This window comes from Phyllobates terribilis, unplaced genomic scaffold, assembly GCF_046119375.1.
Source record: "Phyllobates terribilis strain yellow unplaced genomic scaffold, ASM4611937v1 Scaffold_4__5_contigs__length_816908805, whole genome shotgun sequence".
Taxonomy (NCBI): domain Eukaryota; kingdom Metazoa; phylum Chordata; class Amphibia; order Anura; family Dendrobatidae; genus Phyllobates; species Phyllobates terribilis.
Window position 1 is genome coordinate 225,908,221 of NW_027362764.1, and position 21,786 is coordinate 225,930,006.

Consider the following 21,786-nt stretch of genomic DNA (forward strand, 5'->3'; position numbering starts at 1 on the left):
TTGAAGGAGGCATGCAAACTGCATTTTAAACTTCGTCCTTACTCCTCTGGAAATGAGGAGCAACGGCTTGGAATTGTGTTCTCTCTACTGCAGGGAGATCCTCAGTCTTGGGCGTTTTCTTTACCGCAGGACTCGGTTTGTCTCCAGTCTGTGAAGGGATTCTTGGGGCTCGGGCCCTCATCTATGATGACCCTGACCGAGTCTCCTTGGCTGAGTCTAGGCTACGTCGCCTTCAGCAGGGGAATCAGTCAGTGGAAACGTACAGTTCAGAATTCGGTAGATGGGCAATGGATTCCAAATGGAATGACTTAGCCCTTAGAAGTCAATTTTGTGAGGGGCTTACTGTGGGAAAAATGGACATTTTGTTTGGACCTGTCCTTCAATTCCTAAGCAAAAGGAGAGCATTTGTGGCCAAACTGCAGTTCCCGCTTTGTCCTGACAGCAGAGGTGGTGCAAGAGAGCAAAACCGAGAAAATTTCTGTGTTTGTTGACAGTGGAGCCAGAGTCAGAATGGTTGATGCTGAGTTTGTGAAGACTCATGGTCTAGCTTGCTGTACCTTAGATAAACCTATTTCCATTTTTGCCATCGACTCGGCGCCACTTGCACAGAAAGCATTTACTCAGATTGTAAAACTGAGGGTGGGGTCAGTTCATTGTGAAATAATCCCTTGCTATGTCCTGGACAATCTTCCCACACCGATTGTTTTGGGTATTCCGTGGCTTGTTAAACATAGCCCATTGGTGGATTGGCAAACCGGGGAGATTATTGAATGGGGAGATTACTGCCATGAGAAGTGTTTAGATATTTCCCTTGCTACTGTCTCTACGGAAATATTACCTGCTTTTCTGTCTGGTTTTGAGGACGTTTTTTCTGAGAGGGGGTGTTAGGATTTGCCTCCTCATCATGCTTATGACTGTCCTATTAATCTGACCCCCGGAGCTAAACTACCGAAGTACAGACTGTACAGTCATGGCCAAAAGTTTTGAGAATGACACCAAAATTATATTTTCACATGATCTGCTGGCCTCTGGTTTTTATTAGTGTTTGTCTGATGTTTATATCACATACAGAAATATAATTGCAATCATATTATGAGTACCAATAGGTTATATTGACAGTTAGAATGAGTTAATGCAGCAAGTCAATATTTGCAGTGATGCCCCTTCTTCTTCAAGACCTCTGTAATTCTCCCTGGCATGCTCTCAATCAAATTTTGGACCAAATCCTGACTGATAGCAGTCCATTCTTGCATAATCAATGCTTGCATTTTGCTAGAATTTGTTGGTTTTTGTTTGTCCACCCGTCTCTTGATGATTGACCACAAGTTCTCAATGGGATTAAGATCTGGGGAGTTTCCAGGCCATGGACCCAAAATCTCTATGTTTTGTTCCATGAGCCATTTAGTTATCACCTTTGCTTTATGGCAAGGTGCTCCATCATGCTGGAAAAGGCATTGTTGGGCGCCAAACTGCTCTTGGACAGTTGGGAGAAGTTGCTCTTGGAGGACATTCTGGTACCATTTTTTATTCATGGCTATGATTTTAGGCAAGACTGTGAGTGAGCCGATTCCCTTGGCTGAGAAGCAACCCCACACATGAATGGTTTCAGGATGCTTTACAGTTGGCATGAGACAAGACAGGTGGTAGCGCTCACCACCTCTTCTTCTCTGAATAAGCTGTTTTCCAGATGTCCCAAACAATCGAAAAGAGGATTCATCAAAGAAAATGACTTTGCCCCAGTCCTCAGTAGTCCACTCCCTGTACCTTTTGCAGAATATCAGTCGGTCCCTGATGTTTTTTCTGGAGAGAAGTGGCTTCTTTGCTGCCCTCCTTGAAACCAGCCCTTGCTCAAAGAGTCTCCGCCTCACAGTGCGTGCAAAAGCACTCACACCAGCCTGCTGCCATTCCTGAGCAAGCTCGGCACTGCTGGTAGTCCGATCCCGCAGCTGAAACAGTTTTAAAATACGGTCCTGGAGCTTGCTGGTCTTTCTTGGGCGCCCTGGAGCCTTTTTGACAACAATGGAAGCTCTCTCCTTGAAGTTCTTGATGATGCGATAGATTGTTGACTGAGGTGCAATCTTTGTAACTGCGATACTCTTCCCTGTTAGGCCATTTTTGTGCAGTGCCATGATGGCTGCACGTGTTTCTTTAGAGATAACCATGGTTAACTGAAGAGAAACAATGATGCCAAGAACCAGCCTCCTTTTAAAGTGTCCAGTGATGTCATTCTTACTTAATCATGACTGATTGATCGCCAGCCCTGTCCTCATCAACACCCATACCTGTGTTAATGGATCAATCACTAAAACGATGTTAGCTGCTCCTTTTAAGGCAGGACTGCAATGATGTTGAAATGTGTTTTGGGGGTTAAAGTTCATTTTCTGGGCAAATATTGACTTTGCAAGTACAGTAATTGCTGTTAAGCTGATCACTCTTTGACATTCAGGAGTATATGCAAATTGCCATTACAAAAAATGAAGCAGTAAACTTTGGAAAAATTACTATTTGTCTCATTCTCAATACTTTTGGCCATGACTGTATAATCTTTCTGGCCCTGAGAGACAAGCCATGAAGGATTTCATTGTGGAGAGTCTGGAGAAGGGACATATCAGATCCTCATCGTTGCCTGTGGCAGCAGGGTTCTTCTTTGTGAAGAAAAAAGATGGCGCTCTACGTCCCTGTTTAGATTTCCGGCGATTAAATCAAATTACTATCCGCGATCCATACCCTCTGCTTCTGATTCCTGATTTGTTCAGTCAGGTTGTGGGAGCTAAGGTATTCTCCAAGTTGGATTTAAGGGGAGCCTGCAATCTGGTTAAAATCAGAGGAGGGGACGAATGGAAGGACATTTCGAGAGTTTGGTTATGCCTTTTGGTTTGACCAATGCACCTGCAGTATACCAGCATTTCATAAATTATATTTTTCATCATTTGGTGGGGAGGTTTGTGGTGGTCTATCTGGACGATATTTTGGTTTACTTACCTGATTTTGAGACACATTGGGGGCATGTTAAGCAGGTGCTCCTGATATTAAGGGACAAAAAACGTTATGCCAAACTTTAAAAATGTGTTTTTGCTGTTCAGGAGGTGCTGTTTTTGGGGTACTTGTTGTCATTTTCAGGTTTTTGGAGGGATCCAGAGAAGATCCGTGCAGTCCTTGATTGGGAATGTCCCAAGAACCTGAAGGATCTACAACGCTTTCTGGACTGTACTAACTTTTCAGGGAAAATTAATCTAAAATTACTCTGTAATTGTGAAACCCCTTACTGACATGACTAAGAAGGGGTCTGATTTTTACAAATGGTCGGATGGCTTTTTCTTCCTTAAAGAATCATTTTGCCACTGCACCTATACTCAGTCAACCCGATGTTTCCCAACCCTTTATTGTGGGGGTTGATGCGTTGGATGTCGAGGTTAGGGCTGTGTTGTCTCAGGATCCGTCCCCTGGTAAATGGCGTCCATGCGCTTTCTTTTCTAAAAAATTGTCTTCAGCTGAGAGAAATTATGACGTGGGTAATAGGAAACTTTTGGCGATCAAATTGGCGTTCGAAGAATGGCGACATTGGTTGGAGGGGGCTGTCCATCCTATTACTGACCATAAGAACCTGTCATATCTCGAGTTAGCTAACCGTCTCAACCCTTGGCTAGCCAGATGGTATCTGTTTCTTACTAGGTTCAATTTTACATAGTAACATAGTAACATAATAACATAGTTTTTAAGGTTGAAGGAAGACTAAGTCCATCCAGTTCAAACCATAACATAACATGTTGATCCAGAGGAAGGCAAAAAAAAAATGTGGCAAACACTAAGCTCCACATTGGGGAAAAAATTCCTTCCTGACTCCATACGACAATCAGACTAGTTCCCTGGATCAACGCCCTATCAAGGAATCTAGTATATATAACCTGTAATATTATATTTTTTAAGAAAGGCATCCATACCCTTCTTAAATTTTAGTAGTGAATCACTCATTACAACATCATGCAGCATAGAGTTCCATAGTCTCACTGCTCTTACAGTAAAGAATCCCCGTCTGTGATTATGATTAAACCTTCTTTCCTCCAGACGTAGAAGATGCCCCCTTTTCCCTGTCTCAGGCCTCAGAGTAAAAAGATCAGAAGCAAGTTCTTTGTACTGTCCCCTCATATATTTGTACATTGTAAAAAGATCAACCCTAAGCCTTCGTTTTTCCAAACTAAATAACCCCAAGTGTAACAACCTGTCTTGGTATTGCAGACCCCCCAGTCCTCTAATAACCTTGGTCGCTCTTCTCTGCACCCGCACTAGTTCAGCTATGTCTTTCTTATACACCGGAGACCAGAACTGTACACAGTATTCTAAGTGTGGTCGCACTAGTGACTTGTATAGAGGAAAATGATGTTCTCCTCATGAGCATCTATGCCTCTTTTAATGCATCCCATTATTTTATTTGCCTTTGCAGCAGCTGCCTGACACTGGCCACCAAACGTGACCTTGTCGTTCACCAGTACACCCAGGTGTTTTTCAGTTACAGTTTTGCCAGGTGATTTACAATTAAGCATATAATTATACATTTTATTTCCTCTGCCCATGTGCATAACCTTACATTTATCCCCATTAAAGCTCATTTGCCATTTATCAGCCCAAGCTTCTAGTTTACACAGATCCTCCTGTAATATAAAATTGTCCTCCTCTCTATTGATTACCCTGCAGAGTTTAGTGTCATCTGCAAATATTGAAATACTACTCTGTATGCCCCCTACAAGGTCATTAATAAATATGTAAAAAAAAAGCGGGCCCAATACTGACCCCTGTGGTACCCCACTGTTAACTGTGACCCAGTCTGAGTGTGTTCCATTAATAACCAACCTTTGTTTCCTATCACTGAGCCAGTTCTTAACCCACTTACATATATTTTCCCCTATCCCCATTGTTCTCATTTTATGTATAAACCTTTTGTGTGGAACCGTATCAAAAGCTTTTGAAAAGTCCATATACACAACATCCACTGTATTTCCTTGGTCCAGTCCGGAACTTACCTCTTCATAAAAGCTGATCAGATTAGTTTGACAGAAACTGTTGATATTGGGTCATAAGGTTATTCTTCTTCAGATACTGTAGTATAGCATCTCTTAGGAAACCCTTCAGGATTTTACTCACCGTAGAGCCTTATTCCCTGAAATCATCTTTAAGGACCTTCCACCTACCTCTAACTTTGCCATTTGAGCCAATGTGCACCATGACCGCTGGGTCCTCACCAACCCCTCCCAGTAATCTGTCAACCCGATCAGCGATGTTCCGGACTCGAGCGCCAGGTAGGCAGCACACTATTCGACGATCCCTGTCTTTGTGACAGATTGCCCTATCTGTTCCCCTAATAATTGAGTCCCCCACTACCAGCACCTGCCTGGCTTGCCCTGCTCTTCTATTTCCCCCCTTACTGGAGCTGACACTCCTCCGGCTTTCAGAGGACATGCCTTGCTGCAGCAGTGCTACCCCTGTACCGACACCCCCCTCATCTGCCAACTTTGCAAACTTATTGGGGTGTGCCAGATCAGGACTAGCCTCCCTGGCACTCTTCCCTCTACCCCCCCTTCTAACTGTCACCCAGCTAGCTGCCTCACTGTCCTGCAGCTCCCTACTGCCATCCTCCCCCACATCTACTGCAGTGAGCAGCTGCTCAGTGAGCATCAGACTCCTTTCCATATTGTCATTGGATATCAGTGTTGCCAACTGCTCATTTAGATCCAGTATCTGGGTTCCAAACGCACAACGTGCACACATCTCTCACAGCAGTATGTAGCCACGACCGGTTGTTCAAGTATTGCATACATGTGGCAAGATGTAGACTGGATAGCATTGTCAATAATGGAGCTCATTTCCTAATGGGGATTGCACTACACAGAAATGTTAAGTAAACAGAAATGTAAATAATTCAGTCCAAATTCCTCCCTTCCAAACTCCCTTAATCCAAAGTCATTGAAAAACAAGTCACACACTTCCGTTTGCACTTACGCTCCTGTCACACTCAGCTCGTTCACACTCGCTTAGGAAAAAGATTTAAATAGTTTTTTTGTTTTTTTTCCCCTTTAGCAGCAATCCAACCTACAGCTCAATGCTCTTACTAAGGCAATTTTGTTGTCACTTTTCATCCAGGGGTCAAAAATGTTAAGGCTAATGCTTTATCCTGGAGCTTCCCTAGTGGTGGTGACCATGAGAACCCTTCCCTGATATTACAGAGAGGGGCAGTAATTTCGGCACTTTATCCTGAACTCGAGGAAGAGGTGTTGAGGGCACAGTGAGATGCCTCCTGCCCTTCAGGAAAGTTATTTGTACCATATAATCTGTGCCACAAAGTAATTAAGGAACATCATAACTCTGTGCTTTCTGGGCATCCAGGTGGTAAGGCAACCGCGGACCTCCTCTCTCGTCGTCTTTGGTTAAGGGGTTGCATCGGGATGTGATTGAACACGTATCTGCTTGAAGTATTTGCGCGTTCCATGGTTTTGCACACCCGTCCGTCTGGTACTCTTCTTCCGCTACCTATCCCTAGTAGACCATGGACACACTTGTCCATGGATTTTACTACTGACCTACCGGTTTCTGCAGGCAAAACGGTGGTTTTGGTGGTTGTAGATAGGTTCAGTAAAATGGTTCACTTCATCGCATTACCTGCACTTCCAAATTCCAAGACACTTGCTCAGGTGTTCATAAATAAGATTGTGAAGCTTCACGGGGTTCCCTCCGATGTGGTGTCAGATTGTTTCCAAGTTCTGGAAGGCATTCTGTTCTCGACTGGGCGTGCAACTGTCGTTTTCCTCTGCCTTAAACCCTCAATGGAATAGACAGACTAAGCGAGTCAATCAGAATTTGGAGACCTACCTCAGGTGTTTCGTCTCTGAAAATCAGGAGGATTGGGCACCCTACTTACAGCTGGCAGAATTTGCCATTAATAATCATGGTCAAGAATCCACTGTCAGGTCACCGTTCTTCGGTGCATATGGTTATCACCCATAGTTTGGTAGCTTTAGTGGGGGGGGGAGCTTCAGGAGATCCCGAGAAGGAACGGTTTGCTTCGTCGTTCTCCTCGGTATGGCAGGGTGTGCTGAGTAATTTAAAGATCATGGGAGACAGGTATAAACGTATGGCTGACAGAAAATGCTTGCCTAGGTCCGGACCTAAATGTGAATGACTTTGTGTGGTTGTCTACCAGGAATATAAGATTGAAAGTTCCTTCTTGGAAGCTGGGACCTAGGTTTATTGGTCCCTATAAAATAACCGCCGTCATTAACCCAGCAGCGTTTCGTCTTGAACTTCCTCAGGCCTTTAAGGTTCACAACGTGTTCCACAGGTCCTTACTCAAAAAGTATGTGGAACCTGTAGAGCTCTCGCCTCTACCACCGCCCCCTGTAATGGTTGATGGTAATCTGGAGTTCCAGGTTTCAAGGATTAGATTCTCGTCTCCAACGTTGTTCTCTACAATACTTGGTGCACTGGAAAGGCTATGGTCCAGAGGAGAAGATGTGGATTTCTGCATCTGAGGTGAACGCTCTCAGGTTGGTTCGTTCATTTCACACCTCTTATCCTGAGAAACCCGGTCCTGAGTGTCCAGAGGCCACTCATAGAGTGGGGGTACTGTAATGGGTGTGTCTGACATGATAGACAGTCGCCCTGCAGTTGGTTGCAGGAGATCTTTACGTTTGGCATTACAGACATCTTCTTAAAAGCTGTCTCTAGGACCCAGTGGCTACCATACTCTGGCTAATTAACTCCCTGGTCTGGGTGTATAAATACCTGCTGTGTACAAGAGGGAGGTGTCGGCGATATTACTGCTAGTGAAGACTTCAGCAAGAGCAGTACTTTCTCCTCTCTGGTGTTTGAGGATGTGTGTGCATTTGTCTGGAGTCGTCTAAAAGCTAAGCAATTTCCCCTGTTTGTCCTTCCTTTTTGTCTTTAGAGTTCAGTGTAGATAGACTAGTGCTCATCTCCTCCCTTCCCTAGCCTGAGTCTATTGCCAGGGAAAGATAGGGCGAGGAACGCGTGCGGCGATGGGTTAAGAGCCAATATAGGGTCGATAGTTGAGACAGGTTGACATCACTCTCCCAGCGATGAAGAAAGTGCAGTGTGACCACTACGCTTGCGATGCTGGAGCCTCACGTTTTTGATGTTGCAGCATCGCAATCGCAGGGTACATCCGTGTGTGTGTGATGAGGCCCTAAAACAGACCCTGTTCAAATCTGTACTCAATGCTCATCCATGCAATCAATATATCACATCAGTAAGAATAAACCCCCTCCTAGTCAAACATTCAGTCTACACAAGCCTAAGGGTACTTTTAGACGGGCACACATTAGCTTACATCATGACACAGTAATCAAAACATGGCTTTACAATATGAAATCTAAAGAACAGAATTGAATAATTTGAGAAGAAAAGCATAGCTTATATGATACATACCTGTAAAGATGTGTATTCGCAGCTCAGTGTCCTCTCTCACAGAATTGAAAGAGAAATGACTGGATGAGTACTTGCTCACTGATAAGAACAGTGAAACCTCCACCCTTTTGAATAATGAGAGGAAGTACACAGGAAAACAAATAAATTTTGCAGGCAGAAATAATTAGTGACCTGTTGAACAGTATAAAATGTTATCGGGTCATATTGACCCGAACAGTACAAGTGTGACAATCAGCGTGTAGCAAAAAGTAAACAAAAAAAAAAAACAACACTCATAGTAAGAACCCCTCAAATGAGGAAAAGTCAATTAATCACAAGTTTCAGATCCACATAATAAATAATCTGCAGGGTCTCAAATTTCATTTCGGGTCATATGGACCCAAACAGAATAGCAGGGTTTTAAAGGTGCCAGAATCTTCTCCAAGCTGGTTTTGATGGGAGCCTAGAACTTAATCTGCATAAGCCAAGGAGATGAGTGGAAGATTGCTTTCAACACCCGAGATGGCCACTATGAGTACCGTATTATGCCGTTTGGGCTCAGCAATGCCCTAGCTGTCTTCCAGGAATTCGTGAATAACATCTTCCAAGATCTTCTGTACTCTTGTGTGGTGGTTTATCTGGATGATATCCTGGTTTTTTCTCCAGATCTGTCTTCTCGTATGAGAAATATGCGCCAGGTCTTGCAAAGACTAAGGGAGAATCGCCTGTACACTAAATTCGAGAAATGCGTCTCTGAACAGTCCTCGTTGCCATTCTTCAAAGGTGGCTGGTCATGCTGGGCAGAGAAAGATCTTGCAACTTATCTCACGTCATTATTGGTGGCCTTCCATGCGAAAGGATATTATGGAATTTCTGCCTGTTCTTCCGTGCACGTAACAAGACTCCCAGGCAACTACCGTTCGGGTGACTTCTACCACTTTCTGTGTCTTCAGCTCATTGGCAACACATCACCATAGACTCTATTATGGACCTTACAGTGTCCTCTGGATGCTACGTCATCTGGGTAGTGGTGGACTTCTTCTCGAAGATGGCTCACTTTACTCCATTACCTGGACTTCTGTCCGCTCCCGAGCTCACCGAGAGGTATATTCAGCACATCTGCCTTCATGGGTTTCTTCTTCACATCGTATCCGACAGAGGAGTCCAATTCACTTCCAGATTCTGGAGAGCTATGTGCAAAGTTTTGAACGTGGAAATCTCTTCTTCATATTGCCCTCAATCCAGAGAGAATCAACCAGGTTCTGTCTAATTTCCTGCAGCATTTCACGAATGAGAACCATGATGACTGGGTCGAGCTTTTGCTTTGGGCAAGTTCTCTTATAATAATCATGTAAGCTACTGTAGTTTTCTGAAAAGTCCCCATTCTTCATTGTCTTTGGTTAACAGTTTGGTATCCCTCTTCTGGTGTCAGCCGCTTTAGGCGTTCCTGCAACCAATGCGGTCACTAAGGATTTATCCAAGATCTGGGATGACACCAAAGTCACTCTAGAGAAATCAAACGGATGAAAAAGCATGTAGACAAGAGATGCATGGATGCACCATGCTTTTGGCCGAGGGATAAGGTGTGTCTCTCTTCAAAGTACATCCATCTCAAGATCTCATCCTATAAGTTGGGTCCTCGCTTTATTGGTCTCTTCGAGGTCATCAAGCAAGTTAATTCCGTGTCCTACAAACTGAAGCTGCCAGCCTCGTTACGCATGTCTTCTTTGCACATATCTCTCTTCAAATCAGTCATTTTCAAGGATCCTCGTACCACGTCTGCTCCAGTCTACTCTTAGGATGTCTTTGAAGTAAGATGCATCTTGGCCATGAAGAAGGTGAGAAGTAAAACCTTTTTCCTAGTGGATTGGAAAGGATTTGGCCTAAATAGAGATCGTGGGAGTCCAAGGAGAATATTCATGCCCCATTTCTTCTGCAGTGATTCCTTGTGGGTTTGAAGAAGAAAAGTGTAAGTGGGGGGTACTGTAACATCAGTCCCTGCATTGTCCCTCCCCTTCCTCCCGGCAGGGACACCAACATACTCCCCGCCACAGCCACTCGGCGGTGCCTTGCAGCTCCTGCTCCCAGGGTTTGCGCACAACACGCAGGTCTCCCTGCGCCACGCTTAGGGTGCGTTTCACGCTTCTTAAAGGGGCAGCGCGCAGGAGCAGTAACGTTACTAATGTAGACTCAGTATCTGAAATTCACTTTCTCAAACAGTGGGAGGTCATTAAGGAGAATATGTAATTAAAGTTTGAAATCTTACAATATTTTTTTTATAAGATAGAGAAGGTATACATATGTTAAAAGTGCTATGTACACATTGGAGGACAATTTATTAAGCTAAAATTTGTACCACATGTCTTGGACAATATTTATTATGTGTTTTAGACACTTTTAAACTCAGTCAATAAAATGCATAGCTTAGTGAGAATAGCATGGTTCACTTAAAGAGCAATTGTTGTTTTAATACTAATAGTACTTGTGAAAAAAATGAGACTTTGTAATGTATATTAAAAGAGAAATCTGATTTTTCTTTCTGGACTGACCTTTCATACTCACAATGCCCAATTCACTGATAAAATCTGTCTTCAGTGGGCACAGATTTTCCCATTACTGAAATAGGAGATGGCAGTTGGAGCTTATAAAGTTTTATGGAGAAATAAAGATTAGTGATGGGTGAAACCAAACAGTAAAGTTCGGGGTCCGTACCGAACACCTAGTGTTGGTGCATGGACCCCCAACACGGACTTCTACAGGAAGTCAGTGTTACTGAACATTGGCATCATGTGAGCCAGAAGCTGTGACTGACGGTAAAAAGGTTACCGCCAGTCACAGACATTGGCTGATGGGAGAACTACTCTCACCAGCGTACGCCTGCTGTCACTGATTGCAGTATTCATCAGCTGGCTCCTGTGCTATAAACAAAAAAATAAAAATGACGTGGGGTCTCTTCTATTTTTGATAGTCAGTGCAGGCAAAACGCACAGCTATGGGCTGCAGTCCCCAGCTCTCAGCTGTTTCATGGCTGGTTATCAAGAATACAGGTGTCCCACGCCGTTTTTTTAAATGATTTAAATAAATAATTTTAAAAACCGGCGTGGAGTCCCCCCCATTTTTGACAACCAGCCAAGCTAAAGCAGAGAGCTGGGGGTTGGTATTCTCAGACTGTAACATCTGCGTGACAGCATGGCAAACAATGGATGTTCAGCACCCCCCCCCCCCAAAAGAAATAAAAGCAATTTTTGACCTGCTGTTGATTTGCTCATTCTGCCTCCCGTAGATCACAGTAAGGCTCGACTCACATTTATCCTGCGCTCTGCGCTGAGCGCTTGCATCGCGGTGTCCGTGTAAATCTCTGAAATACGTGATTTAGATGGAACCTCCGGCAGAGGATTCCATATAATTAGGCAGATGGAAACGCTGTGGATGCCGTCTGGCCTGTGATCTGGCTGTGTCCATCTTTCTAAGCGTGTATAAAAGCGCGGTCGGCCACAGTTTTGTGCACCTCTGAAAAGGAAGACATCGCTGAACAGAGGCCAGACAGAGTCCAGAGTAACTCTGCTGCCTCATTATATTCAAAGGGGGGGAGGGCCGAAGCACAAAAATTGATGATCCATGACAATGTCATAATAAATAGTATAAATTTTATTGACAAATAACAAATGGGGGTGAAAATACACACATGAAAGACACACAGTATTAAAATGGCGCACACGTTAAATGAAGGAACTCCAGAGCAGGCATAATGTACATATATATACACAAACGCCTAAACCAAACTGACATTGGTATGCCAGAACCCAAATATATAAATGTTTCTACTGGAGATCTAATGATGCATGTAGAACATAATCAATCACAGGAGGAAATGTCCCATATATAGAGTATATATATAGGGTTGGCGCACACGTGTACAGCAACGCAGGTATACTCTATATATGAAACATTTCCTCCAGTAGAAACATTTATATATTTGGGTTCTGGCATATCAATGTCAGTTTGGTTTAGGCGGTTGTATATATATGTACATTATGCCTGCTCTGAAGTTCCTTCATTTAACGTGTGCGCCATTTTAATACTGTGTGTCTTTCATGTGTGTATTTTCACCCCCATTTGTTATTTGTCAATAAAATTTATGCTATTTATTATGACATTGTCATGGATCATTAATTTTTGTGCTTCGGCCCTCCCCCCCTTTGTGTATTGCTACACGATGATCCTTTCATCTAATAGTCCTTAGGTGGGCAGTTTTTATAGAGATGGAATATATAGTGCTTAAAAAGGTCATTATACTTATATTGCCCAAATCTATTAGGCTCTTTCCTCTGCCTCATTATATTGAATGAATCTGTCAGGGATTTCATCTGAATCACGTAATTCGGAGATTTTCTATGGAAACCACAATGTAAGTGGTCAGCGTAGAGTGCGGAATAAATGTGATCCAAAATGTTATGTAAAATGTTCGCAATAAAGGCTTCAACTCAATCCACAAGAAAGTACCCACTCAGGTCCATCATCTGTCAGTGGAAATATAGGGGGCTTCTACGTTACTGATAGCACAAAGGCTCTGGAAAAGCACTTTGGCTCCTCGCCCCCCAAAAGAAATCCAGCAAATTATGTGCCCCAAAATCCGAAACCACATTTAGCGTCCACATGTTTGGCATTTCTGTAGCAATGAGAGCCCACTTAATTTACGGGTGCATATATCCAGAAACACGACCTGGGCATAATGTACTGGGCACTACAATGTATGTTAATCACTGAAAGAGGACCTCTCGACTCAAAAATTACCACCAAAAATAATAAATACCTCACTGACTGCGGTGGAACAAATGATAAAATATAACTTTTAATAATATATAAAAATAGCAATACACTCAATCCACCGGGCTTGTGTGCAGTCTACCCAGAGTGTGCCTGCATTAGCAGGACACACCGTGGATATTAATAGACCTCAAAAGGACAACTAAATGTCCAACATCAGCTCATAATATATAGAGGTGCTAAACTCACTATCACCTTCTATTTCAGATCCCCAGCTGAAGAGAGAGGGCATAGAAAGAGGGGAACACAAACCAGAAGGGAGAGGGAAAACCCCCTTCATAAAGTGCAATCAATCATATATTGCACAATAGCCCAATTGGCTAAAGTAGAACCTTATCACAGAGCTCTCTAAACATCAATAAAGCCCTCATTCATCCACAGCACCTTGAAGTGTACTGCCTGGAAATTGAATTCTAGCTCCTATATTTCACTGCTTCATTGGTAGCCAGTGAATACTAATGTAGCTCACACTGCTTCATTCTTAGCAGGGGAGCACATTCACATCACACCTCTAAGAGTGAAGCAGTGTGAGCTACATTAGTATCAATCTATTTCAGCCAAAACTGAGCTCAAGAATTCAGTTGGCTCTCCTTCCCTTCTGAGCCCTGCCATGTGCCCAAACAATAGTTTTCCACCACCCATGGGATATCAGTGTACTCAGAAGAAATTGCCCAACAAATTGTTTGGTCAATTATTTCTTGTTATCCTTGTGAAAAGTAAAATTTTTGGGCAAAACCAACATTTTTGTGGGAAATATGTATTTTTTCATTTTCACGGCTCAACGTTATAAAATTCTGTGAAGCACCTGTGGGTTCAAAGTGCTCACCACACCTCTATATAAGTTCCTTGAGCATTGTACTTTCCAGATGGCGTTACTTGTGGGGAGTTTCTACTGTTTAGGCATATTAGGGGCTCTACAAACTCGACATTGCATCCGCTATCGCCAATTTTGCGTTACAAAAGTCAAATGGTGCTCCTTTACTTTCGAGCCCCCAAACAGTAGTTTTCAACCACATATTGGGTATTGGCGTACTCATCAGAAATTTCACAACAAATTGTATTGTCTATTTTCTCTTGTCACCCTTGTGAAAATGCAAAATTTGGGGCTAAATCAACAATTTTGTGGAAAAAAGTATAATTTTAATTTTTTCCTTCCACATTGCTTTAATTCCTGTGAAGCATCTGAACGGTTAATAAACTTTTTGAATGTGGTTTTGAGCACTTTGAGGGGTGCAATTTTTAGAATGGTGTCACTTTTGGGTATTTTCGGTCATACAGTGCCTACAAGTAGTATTCAACCCCCTGCAGATTTAGCTGGTTGACACATGCGGAATTAACTTGGCATTGTGACATTTGTACTGTAGATCAGCCTGGAAGTGGGAAATGCACTGCAGCAAATTTTTTTTTTTTTTTTTTTAAAAAACGTTAAAAGTTAATTCAGAGTGTCATTTATTATTCAACCCCTCAAACCACAAGAATTCTGTTTGGTCCCCCTAAAGTATTAAGAAGTAGTTCAGGCACCAAGAATAATGATCTTCACATGTGTGGATTAAAGATCTCTTTTGCCAGCCTTTTCTGACTATTTAAGACCCTCCCCAAACTTGTGAACAGCACTCAGACATGGTCAACATGGGAAAGACAAAGGAGCATTCCAAGGCCATCAGAGACAAGATCGTGGAGGGTCACAAGGTTGGCAAGGGGTACAAAACCCTTTCCAAGGAGTTGGGCCTACCTGTCTCCACTGTTGGGAGCATCATCCGTAAGTGGAAGGCTTATGGAACTACTGTTAGCCTTCCACGGCCTGGACAGCCTTTGAAAGTGTCCTCCCGTGCCGAGGCCAGGCTTGTCCGAAGAGTCAAGGCTAACCCAAGGACAACAAGGAAGGAGCTCCGGGAAGATCTCATGGCAGTGGGGACATTGGTTTCAGTCCATACCATAAGTAAAGTACTCCACCGCAATGGTCTCCGTTCCAGACGAGCCTGTAAGGTACCTTTACTTTCAAAGCGTCATGTCAAGGCTCGTCTACAGTTTGCTCATGATCACTTGGAGGACTCTGAGACAGACTGGTTCAAGGTTCTATGGTCTGATGAGACCAAGATCGAGATCTTTGGTGCCAACCACACACGTGACGTTTGGAGACTGGATGGCACTGCATACGACCCCATGAATACCATCCCTACAGTCAAGCATGGTGGTGGCAGCATCATGCTGTGGGGCTGTTTCTCAGCCAAGGGGCCTGGCCATCTGGTCCGCATCCATGGGAAGATGGATAGCATGGCCTACCTGGAGATTTTGGCCAAGAACCTCCGCTCCTCCATCAAGGATCTTAAGATGGGTCGTAATTTCATCTTCCAACAAGACAACGACCCAAAGCACACAGCCAAGAAAACCAAGGCCTGGTTCAAGAGGGAAAAAGTCAAGGTGTTGGAGTGGCCTAGTCAGTCTCCTGACCTTAACCCAATTGAAAACTTGTGGAAGGAGCTCAAGAATAAAGTCCACATGAGACACCCAAAGAACCTAGATAACTTGGAGAAGATCTGCATGGAGGAGTGGGCCAAGATAACTCCACAGACCTGTGCCGGCCTGATCAGGTCTTATAAAAGACGATTATTAGCTGTAATTGCAAACAAGGGTTATTCCACAAAATATTAAACATAGGGGTTGTATAATAATTGACCCACACTTTTATGTTTAAAATTTAATAAAATTCAACTGAGCAACATAACTTTTTGGTTTGTAAGATTTATGCTTCTGTTCATAAAACCTACTCTCGTTTGCAGTTTGAAGGCTCTAACTTATTTGCATCTTATCAAACCAGCTAAATCTGCAGGGGGTTGAATACTACTTGTAGGCACTGTATAAGCCCCTTAAATTCACTTCAATTGTGACGTGGTCCCTTAAAAAATTGTTTTTGGAAATTTTGTTGGAAAATTGCTGATAAAATCCTTCTAACTTCCTAACAAGAAAAATTGTTTCAAAAATGATGCTGATGTAAAGCAGACATGTGGTAAATGTTATTTATTAACTTTTTTTGTGTGATAGATCTATCTTGTTTAAGGGCATAAAATTTAAAAATTTAAAAATTGCTAAATTTTCAAAATTTTTGCCAAAATCCCAATATTTTGACAAAAAATGCAAAAAATATCAGCCTAAATTTACCAATAACATTAAGTACAATGTGTCATGAAAGTACAGTCTCAGAATCACTGGGATACGTTGAAGTGTTCCAGAGTTGTTGCCTTATAAAGTGACACTGTTCTGCATTGTAAAATTTGGCCTGGTCAGAAAGATAAAAACAGGCTCAGGGGTGAAGGAGTTAAAAAAGAACATGGCCCGGTACTTAACTCCATGCAGCAAAATTGCACAAAGTAAGCAACTAATATGTGGTGTAAACATAGACTAGACAGTGTAAAGATGCAATAATTTTCTAACATGAGCTGCTCTGTTACATTCTGGAGATTTTCAAATTGACTAGCTTAAGTGCACAGTTTAAAAATTACACATTTTTTATTAATTCTTCCAAATTGTGCTTCACTGTATTTATATGCCTTCCAAACAGTAGGTATCTATAAAGCTAGAAAGACAGGCAGGAAATATATGAATCTTTGAAAGCTAATATTTATGAATATATCTTATGACTTTCAGGACACAGTATGATGGACACTCTCTCAGTGGCCTTACGTGTGGCAGAAGAAGCTGTAGAAGAAGCGATTGCCAAGGCTGAATCTTACAGTGATAGCTTGGTAAGTCTCTTTGCCTTATAATCTCTTAATGCTCAATGATGTATGCATGTCATTGAGTATGTTGGGTTTGTTTGTGGCGGGTATATACATGTCATGTAGTATGTCGGATTGTTTATGGCAAGTATATATTAGTCATCTAGTATATCAGGTTGTTTGTGGCGGGTATATATAGGTCATGTAATATGTCGGGTTGTTTGGATCGGGCTGAGAAGCAGAGCCTACTGCTCCACACAGGGCAGATGTTGGCTGTATTACATAGCTGACATCTGCCTTTACCAGCAGTGTTGAGTGCTACCACCAATCGCTGTTGTTAACCTTTTAAATGCTGCTGTCAATCACTTTCATGCAGCAATTAAGTGCCTTGATTCGGCTTGGGTGTTTGTTCAGATACCCATCGACTCCCACACAATGCAGTGAAAGGGTGCCTATGGGTTGCCATGACAGCCTGCTGAAGGCATGTCGCCTGTCATGTCAATTCTCCCTGCAGTCTATTACTTCTTCTTGAACATGACGTAATCAGGAGACTGCACTCCAGTTACTTACTACAGTTTCTTGTACAGCCACCCTCTGAAAATGTCCTGGAACCATGGTGATAGACGATGCGAGAGATGTAACTGCTGCCCCTGCACTCTGCTTCTATCTTCGTCGTTGTAGCTTCTAACTGTGAAAGAAGACATCGCCAGGGGATGGAGATAGCAGCAGTGAGTGGCACCAGTACTGCCCACAGCTTTTAGCATAGTCCTCAAACGATTCATAATTAGTGGGTAGTGATAGAAGCAGTTAGTGACACAGCCGTCCCTGATGACTATTAGTTTGAGAGAAGTTATTGAATCTGTGGGGCGGCACTGATGTCTCTCGCTGCTGCTATTTTCACCCCCTGATGACGTCTTCTGTCACAGTTAGAAGCAGCAGCAGCGGAGATAGTAGCAGAGTGCCGACGCTGAACTCGCCTCTCCCGCAGTTTCTATCACCACGGATTCAGGACATCTTCAGGGGGGCAGCCATGCAAGAAACTGTAGTAAGTAACTGCAGCACTGCCCCCTGATGATGTCCTGTTCTAGGAGGAGCAATAGACACTGCAGGAAGTTAGTGCAGCTCCAACCTCCTATGACATCCTGTTTGAGACTCCTCTCAAGCGAAAAACCACAGGAAGCGAAGTAAAAAACACACATTTAGGGATTAGATAGGGAAAAGAATAGAGTATTTTATAATAAAACAAATTGCAAAAGTGGTTAGGGTGCAAAGATAGATATTTAAAAAGAATGTTTTAGGTACCGGACCATCCCTTTAAGGAGTTAATTGCAGGTATACAAAAAGGCAATATACACTCCCATTTTTGGAAAGTTATTTTCTTTAAAAACCTTTGGTAATATTTAGTAACAGTTTTTATGAAACAATTTTAGTCTGTATGAATAAACCATACTATATGGTATCGTTTCTGTCTCGCAAAACAAATTGCTAACAGCTGGGACAGACAAACATTTATCACCTTACAAATTATCTCAGCAATTAAAGGGAATCTGTCACCGATTATGTTACCCTATCTAACCGAAAGCATAACCAGACACAAAGATTCCATAGATGTGTCACTTTTGTCTATCAGTGTTTATCAGTTTCAGTACAAGTGGAGCACAGGAAACCTTGTATGCATGAGCTGCAGGCTGCCACTGCCCTCTTGGCCCAATTGACAGCTTTTTGTCTATACTGTACATACAAAGCAAGCTGTCAATCACATCAGGTGGGAAAGGTGGTAGACAGTCCACAAATATTGAAGACTATAAATCTTGCACATCATTGCTCGGCCAGTACTTGAGTCATGCTGCAGCTGATAAATAGTGATGAAATGTATCTACTACAGAAAAAATTGCACATTGTAGCTATCAGAGTATTTGTCACTACTGTACTTTATGCTGCCCTCAGATAACATAACCTGACTTCTTTCAAAATTTTCAGAGGTTTACATGTATATTGCATGGAGAGGCATTTCATGCTGCAGTGGTGTCACTTAATTGTTGTCACACTCGTATATGCTTTGTTCTTACCACAGGTATAGCTAGGGGTTCAATGTCAAGGGGGCATCGAAACGTCTTTCTGAGCTCCTAACGAAGTAAACATGGAGCACCTTAATTGTAGGTATAAGGGAACTCAGCAGATAACCATGCTGTTACTGAAAATAAGTCTCTACACAAAGATCAATACTCAAATTATTGCCATACGGTGACAATATAGTGGAAGTTCCCAGTCCTGCAGAACATATAAGGCTATGTCCACATCACTTTTGCTCCTTCTGAACCATTGCAAAATGGTCGACTACGTCTTGCTGTGCTCCTCAACTAGGCATATACAGCCAAAAATGATGTATGACACAGGACAATGTGACTCCGTTTGCATCATACTCAATGGCATGTGCCTGAATCCCGTTTTGTGGGGGTCCAGATGTAAGTCCCGATGGACCCACTGAAAGTAGGAGCTAGCATGATGTGAACCCTACCTAAGAGATTACAATACAGATATTGATAGTGAATCACAAATGTTCTTTTCGATGTAGTCGTTCACTTTTCCCGTCTTTTCCATCTGGCTCAGTCCAACATGACAACTTCTTCCAGCCACGACTCATCTGCAGAGGTTACAGCAAAGACATTTGACTTCTGTAATGCCGTAGCCTAGTTGGTAGTGGCCTTACTGTGATTGGCTGGACGCATAGCGTCTATGTAAGATCTGGGACCCTATGCTCATCACAGTCTACCCCCGAAAACAAGCAGAATTAGGAGAGCTGCTGCTGCTAAGTGATGGAGAGATTTTCACCATGGTATAGGCAAGGATTCCACACCACATTTATTTGTTTTATCTGCAACAACAGCCCTTATTAGGGCTCATTCTATTGAATATTAATACTGCTGTAGGCAGTAGTTAGGGAGAGATTGTTGAGGGATAGTGTAGGACAGGATAGGATTCATTGCACATCCTTTCTGCTGCTGGAACTCATATTTAATAGCTCTTCTGTGGGCTACTAATAATTTTTTTGCTCTTAATCCTGCAAATTGTTGTGAAAAGACATATTATACTCCATTTACACTGCTCAACTTGTGTGTTAAAAGCATATAGCCAGACTTGGTTGATCGGAATAGCATCGCTATATAGTGCAAGCAGTGAAAAGACTCCATTTGAGGTGTGCTAAATTTTCCGTTATACAAATGCTGAAAAGTGTTGTCAGCCTCAAAATCTTCTATGCCAAAAATACTTCTCCATTTGTGCATTAAAAGCATACAGGCAGACTTATTTGGTTGCAAAAGAATCACTATATAGAGCAAAGACTGAAAAGAGTCTATCTGAGGTGTGCTAAATTTTCTGTGATACAAATACTGAAAAGTTTTCTCAGCATCAAAAAAGTCTACGCTATTTAAACTGCGGCAGTTGTGCATTCAAAACATAAATCCAGACTTGGCCGGTAACTAGCAGCATCGGTATATTGCTATTGTACTGTAACGAGTTGATCTGAGGTGGGCAAATTTTAATGCGCTAAAAATACTGCAGTTTTCTCAGCATCTAAAAATTCTACTCTATTTATACTGCACCACTTGTGCGTTCAAAATATAAATCCTGACTTAGCCGGTAACCAGTAACATCGCTATATTGCTATTGCAATATACTGCGCCACTTGTGCGTTCAAAACTCAGGGTTAATCAGTGTCAGAGCGAACTATGAGTCGACATTTGAATGAAATGAAATGCTATGGCAGGAGACCCAGGAGGACCCCACTGCTGACATAGAGACATAAAAAAGATAGACTGCAGTTTGCCAAAATGTATGTAAGGCAAAATCCTTCTGGGAAAGCGTCCTGTGGACAGATGAAACCAAGATAGAGCTTTCTAGTAAAGCATATCATTCTACTGTTTACCGAAAACAAAATGAAGCCTACAGTCAAATATGGTGGAGGTTCAAAGATATTTTGGGAATGTTTTGCTGCCTCTGCCACTGGGTGCCTTGATTGTGTGCAAGGCATCATGAAATCTGAAGATTACCAAAAGATTTTGGGTTACAATGTAGCTCCCAGTGTCAGAATGCTGAGTTTGCGTCCTAGGTGATGGGTCTTCCAGTAGGATAATGACCTCAAACATATTTCAAGAAGCACCCAGAAATGGATAGAAACAAAGCGCTGGAGAGTTCTGAACTGTCCAGCTATGAGTTTGGCTCTAAATCCTATTGAACACCTGTGGAGACATCTTAAAATTGCTGTTGGGAGAAGACACCCTTCAAATATGAGAGACCTGGAGCAGTTTGCGCAAGAAGAGTGGTCCAAAATTCCAGCTGAGAGGTGTAAGAAGCTTGTTGATGGTTATAGGAAGCGATTGATTGCAGTTATTTATTCAAAAGGGTGTGCAACCAAATATTAAGTTAAGGGTGCCAACAATTTTGTCTGGCCTATTTTTGGGGTTTTCTGTGAAATTTTGTCCAATTTGCATTTTTTTCTATGTTTTTTGTGTTATTCGAATACACACAAAGGAAATACACGCAAGTCTAAAAAAACGTGTAATTGCTATAATTTTCTGGGAGAAATACTTAATTTTCTGGAACAATTTCAAGGGTGCCAACATTTTCGACTTGTGGGGATACAGTGGGGAAAATAAGTATTTGATACACTACCGATTTTGTAAGTTTTCCCATCTACAAAGAATGGAGAGGTCTGTAATTTTTATTGCAGTTACACTTCAACTGTGAGAGCCAAAATCTAAAAAAAATTGCTTTTTTTGCATGAAATAACTATTTGATACAATAGAAAAACAGGACTTAATATTTGGTC

General features: G+C 42.4%; 1 protein-coding gene across 5 annotated transcripts in view; it reads left to right on the forward strand.

Moving 5' to 3' along the window:
* Positions 1-21,786, forward strand: part of MYRIP (myosin VIIA and Rab interacting protein) — a 938,202-nt gene that overhangs the window by 715,315 nt on the left and 201,101 nt on the right. For all 5 annotated transcript variants that reach the window (XM_073678116.1, XM_073678115.1, XM_073678117.1 and 2 more), the window contains one exon: positions 16,888-16,985. In XM_073678116.1, the coding sequence (XP_073534217.1) occupies positions 16,888-16,985 (98 nt within the window). The remainder of the gene's footprint in view (positions 1-16,887; positions 16,986-21,786) is intronic.